General features: G+C 33.4%; 1 protein-coding gene across 1 annotated transcript in view; it reads left to right on the top strand.

The window, feature by feature from the left end:
• The window catches only part of KLRC1 (killer cell lectin like receptor C1), a 6468-nt gene extending 5430 nt beyond the window's left edge, over positions 1 to 1038 (top strand). Inside the window, 2 exon segments of the mRNA XM_032159611.1 lie at positions 1 to 46; positions 927 to 1038. The exon segment at positions 1 to 46 is cut by the window's left edge and continues 68 nt beyond it. Of these exon segments, the coding sequence (XP_032015502.1) occupies positions 1 to 46; positions 927 to 1038 (158 nt within the window).
• Positions 1039 to 5383: the final 4345 nt, after the last annotated feature.

The raw sequence follows: 5383 nt of genomic DNA, 5'->3' as shown, positions 1-5383 counted from the left end.
GTCATCATCCATGGGTGACAAAAAATGGTTTGGCTCTCAAACATGAGTAAGTTGTTTTGTGTGGAGCTACATAGCAATATATATATAAAGGATAAATTCAGAAGAATAATATGAATAAATCTATGTGGAATCATAGACATGAAGAAAGATGTGGAAAGTTAGTGAAATGTTGATACAAATATTTTAGAATAGACCATAGTAGTCCGTATATGTCAACCACCCATTGGTCAGCTAGTAACTTTCTTGGTTATGAGATGGACCAGAAGTGTCTAATCTTTGGCTTCTGTGGGCCACATTGGAAGAAGAATAGTCTTGGGCCACACATAAAATACACTAACACTAATGACAGCTGATGAGCTAAACAAAAAAATTGCAAAAATATCTCAGAATGTTTTAAGAAAGTTTACATATTTGTGTTGGGCCGCATTCAAAGCTTCCTGGACCACATGCGGCCCATGGGCCGCAAGTTAGACAAGGTTCAGATGGACTATCAGGGAATTGCAGTGCTTGTTTTCATTAAACAATCATCCTTATTTTACTTAAGAATATCTTCAAAGCACAATAGTAGTGCTGTTGGCATATTGCTTATAATTTTTTATTAGTAGTTATTGTTGTCAATCTCTTATTGTGCCTAATTTAGAAATTAAACTTTATCATAGTTATGAATGTGTAGAGAAACATAGTCTCTCTATGGGTTCTGTACTGTCTCCTGTTTCAGGCACGCACTGGGTTCTTGAAACATATCCCCTGTGGACGAAGTGGGACTACTGTATTGAGTGTTCAGAATAATGACTCTTACTAATATTATGAAAAATTTAATTACCCTTTTTCATAAAATTATTTTCTTACAGTACATGGAAAATGCTTTTGTCTCATGGGTCGTTTGCATAAAATGTAACAGAAGTATGGATTTGTCTCCATTACGGGATAAAAGACTCAGATCATGCTGAATGTAACTGTGCAATGCTATCTGTACATGGACTTAAATCAGACCAGTGTGGATCTTCAAAAATATATCATTGTAAGCATAAGGTTTAGAATTAAAGCATTTGAGTTTGCAGTTCATCAGATAAATTTTATATTTGTTAAAATAGAAATGATATTATGATTGCATAAGTCTTAAAATGAATTGCATAATTTGCTCTAATGAGAAAATTCTAAATAAATTATTGAAATATAATACACACAATTTAAAAAGTACAGATATCCTGGCATTTAAGTCGGGCTCATTTTGCTTAACATGATGTTTGTGGCATTCAGCCTTCCTAAAAGTTGCATGCTATGTGGGTCAGTTTATATGAAGTATCAAGAACAAGCAAAACCATGGAGACAGAAAATAAAATAGCATTGCCAATGCCTAAGGGAGGTTGAAATAGGAGGTGTCCACTACTTGCTACAATGTTTCTTTGTGTCAGTGATGAAAACTTCCTAATTTCAGTAGTGGTGATGGTTGTAACTCTGTGAATATACTAAAAATCACTGATTTTTAATTATTTTAAGTGGATGAAATTTATGCTATGTACACGATACCTCAATAAAGCTGTCCAAAAAAAAATACTGTCCCAGGATTGCTTGAGTCTGCATTTAATCTCTAAAGTAATTTTTAAAGTTTAGCTTCTTGACATTTCCAATCAATATCATATAGTGTCATTCAATGTACTGGGTTCAATGTACTGGGTTCTCTTTAATTTCTCTCTATCATATTATGTATTTTGGGGGATTGAATCATACAGAAATGCAGATATTTTACATTCATGCCTTTGTAAATGGCATCCTGATTTTAATATTTCCTTTAATAATTTTTGTTACTGTAAATAGAAATACAATTGATGTCTGCATTTTGATTTTATATCTAGTTATTTCACTTATTTTACATATTTAAGTCTATCATTTCAACTATAGATCTTTTCTGTGTGTTCTATATAAAGAGCAATTTTATCTGCAAATGGTCACACTTTTATTTTTTCTATCCACGTGCCACAACTTATTTTTTCTTCATTTATTTTCTCTGGTTAGTGCTTTATATCCATAGTTGAATAGAAGGTACAATCAAATTTTGCATGTATCATATGTATCGTTTTCTGGTTTTGGCAAAAAATAATTCAACATATTATTCATATTTACAAAGTTTGGTGTTTTTTTCATCATATCTTTCTTGTATTGAGGCAGTTTTATAATATTACTTTTTTCTAATAGATTTTATCAATTGTAACTTTTTTTATTATTTGAAATGATATATGTTTTCTTTATATAACATTTTATAAAATAGATTACTTTTATTTTTGTCAAATGTTAAACTAGGCTTTGTTTCTGAAACAAATCCATGCTGATCATTGTATATTGCCCCTTATAAAAATATCAGTGCATATATTATATCTAGGGTAAGATTTTTTTCTTCATCCATGTTCACAAGTATATTTGACCATGTTTTTATTTATGTCTATGTACTTGAAAAAGTTTTGGTCTCAAGGCTATCTTGGGAAGATTTTCTCTTTTTTTCTATAACCTGGAAGCATTTGTTAAGAGTACTGCTTTAGCCATAAAAAAGGATGAGTTCATGTCCTTTGCAGGGACATGGATGAAGCTGGAAACCATCATTCTCAGCAAACTATCACAAGGACAGAAAACCAAACACCACATGTTCTCACTCATAGGTGGGAACTGAACAATGAGAACACTTGGACACAGGGTGGAGAATATCACACACCAGGGCCTGTTGGGGGGTGGGGGGTTGGGGGAGGGATAGCATTAGGAGAAATACCTAATGTAAATGACGAGTTGATGGGTGCAGCACACCAACATGGCACATGTATGCCTATGTAACAAAACTGCACGTTGTGCACATGTACCCTAGAACTTAAAATACAATAATAATAAAAAAGAGTACCACTTTATTTTTAAATGTTATCATTCACTAGTGATGCCATCTGAGTTTGCAGGCTATTTTTGTAGAAAAGTTTATGTCTAAACTGAATTTCTTCAGTACATGTAGGGTTTAGTCAGATTTCTATTTGAGGTACTACATTTTGATAATGAGCATTTCCTAGGAATTTTCTATTTCATATGGACATTAAAATGCATTGATAATATAGTTTTATTGCCTGTTTAATAACTCTAAAGACCATAATGGTATTGCCATGTTTAAACTGGAAATAAAATATCTGTGCCTTTTCAAAATCTTCCTTTAGTAGTCTTTTGTGACCATTCATCTTGATAATTTCTTTGGCCCATATGTTATTTTGACATATATTACTGAAGTAAAAACCATATAAGGTTCTCAGATTTTTGTTTGTTGACTTCTGTTGTAGGTAAAATATAGTTACAACATTTTCTATGAAACCGGAAATGTTCTTCATCCCTCTGTAAATGTGGCTCATGTGGTGAGGTACTGGTTTTAAATATTATTTATTTTTATTAAATTAATGTTAAATTTGAATAACTACACTTCAACTATCTCCTAGCCAAGCTTGGCTAGTGGTACTACATTGAAATTGAGTATATGCGTGAGTGTGTGTGTGAATGTATTCATATGAGTGATGGTTACTTGTCTAGTTTAAATCTTTCTATAGGCTCACTGGCCTGTCTTCTATTAAGCATCAAGAGAAGAGTCTTTAAAATCCCATTTATGATTGTTTACTTGTTCACTTTATTCAATTATATGTTGAACTTGTATCATTAGGTATATGCAATGATAAAAAGTATATTACTAATGGTTTGGAAAATTAATTTATCATTATGAAGTATATTTCTCCAATTTCAGTAAATTTCATCTCGGCTTCCTGCAGCCTCGACCTCACCTCCAAGGCTCAAGCGATCCTCCCACCTCAGCCACCAGAGTAGCTGGCTACAGGCCAATACCACCTTGCTGGCTAATTTTTGTATTTTTTTGTAGAGACGGGGTTTCATCATGTTGACCAGGCTGGTCTTGAACTCCTGAGCTCAAGAAATCAATGCATCTTGGTCTCCCAAGTTGCTGGTATTACTGACATGAGCCACCGCGCCTGAGTCCTCATGTACCATTTAGCTTGTGTTTTAAACATCTACTTTTTCTGCCCTCCCTATTTTTAACTAGATGACATTTTAAAAATTACTTTTCCCTCTCTGTATAGTTTGATTTAAGCATTAGTCATTTACAACAAATATTCCTATTAAAATGCAGACAGTTATGATTGGAAAATAATGAACAAGATAATGAGTGGTTTTTATATATTTCAATCTCTGGCATGGTAATATAGTACAATATTGTTTAATAATTTATTCTTCCCAGAGACATATATTTCAATGAGAGTTATCTGATTAATTTATTTTAAAAAAAACTGAATGAGAGAATTTTAAGAACTATCAAGAAGGTAAGTTGGGAATTTAACTTTGAGAATTGATGTCAATTACAATGAAGTGGAAAATGTATTTTCTCAGAATAATTAGTGACAAATACATTAAATCCCTATTGGTAAGATTATTATTTTAAAAATTTGCCATCATATTAGCAGTGATATTATAGCGGTATATGATAAAGAAGTACATAATCCCAAGTTTTAGCCAGCCTGTATAAATGTAGAAGTTAAACATCTAAGAGACTCTTTAAAAGGTATAAGATTTTAGTGTTTGTGATTGAGATGGAAACAACTGCATGGGTAGTAGTTTGTTCTCCCGAAATCTTGTTTACTATAAAAATAATTTCTAAAAGTCATTTGAAAATGGACAAACTAAATGACACCCTAGTGGCTCAATCTCTTATATTCTGAGGTGTATGATGAGATAAACTGATTCAAAATGGCCCTAGTGTGAAAATTTCCTGTTCAAATTCGAAGTGATACATTGATGAGGAATCTGGTTTTTACACTCTTGCCTCACTCTGAGCTTTCACAGAGCAGTCTGTGAAGATCAGAGATATCTGTTTTTTTGGTTGTTTTTTTTGTTTTTTGAGATGGAGTCTTGCTCTGTCGCCCCGGCTGGAGTGCAGTGGCTCCCGATCTCAGCTCACTGCAAGCTCCGCCTCCTGGGTTCACACCGTTCTCCTGCCTCAGCCTCCCAAGTAGCTGGGACTACAGGCGCCCGCCACCACGCCCGGCTAAGTTTTTGTATTTTTAGTAGAGACAGGGTTTCACCGGATCACAGATATCTTTTGTGTCTTTAAGAGGTAACCTGACCTCTCCACTGAAGGGCGTGTGACTTTCTGATGACAGAAGGTATGTGTTGCTAGTCTCCTGTTTCTCTACTAGCTCATCTCCTTTAGTAGAAGATTGTAAATATTAAATGTGATGCAACAAGGTAAAGTTAATACAGAATAAAATCAAAGCAGATCTGTCTTTACATGAATAATTCAGGGTGAAAAACAACCCAAAATATAATATATGTTTGAGGATTTCTTAAAGTATTTACA

Source organism: Hylobates moloch, unplaced genomic scaffold (assembly GCF_009828535.3).
Source record: "Hylobates moloch isolate HMO894 unplaced genomic scaffold, HMol_V3 SCAFFOLD_8, whole genome shotgun sequence".
In the NCBI taxonomy this organism is placed as follows: domain Eukaryota; kingdom Metazoa; phylum Chordata; class Mammalia; order Primates; family Hylobatidae; genus Hylobates; species Hylobates moloch.
This window is presented reverse-complemented; position numbering and strand designations above follow the sequence as displayed.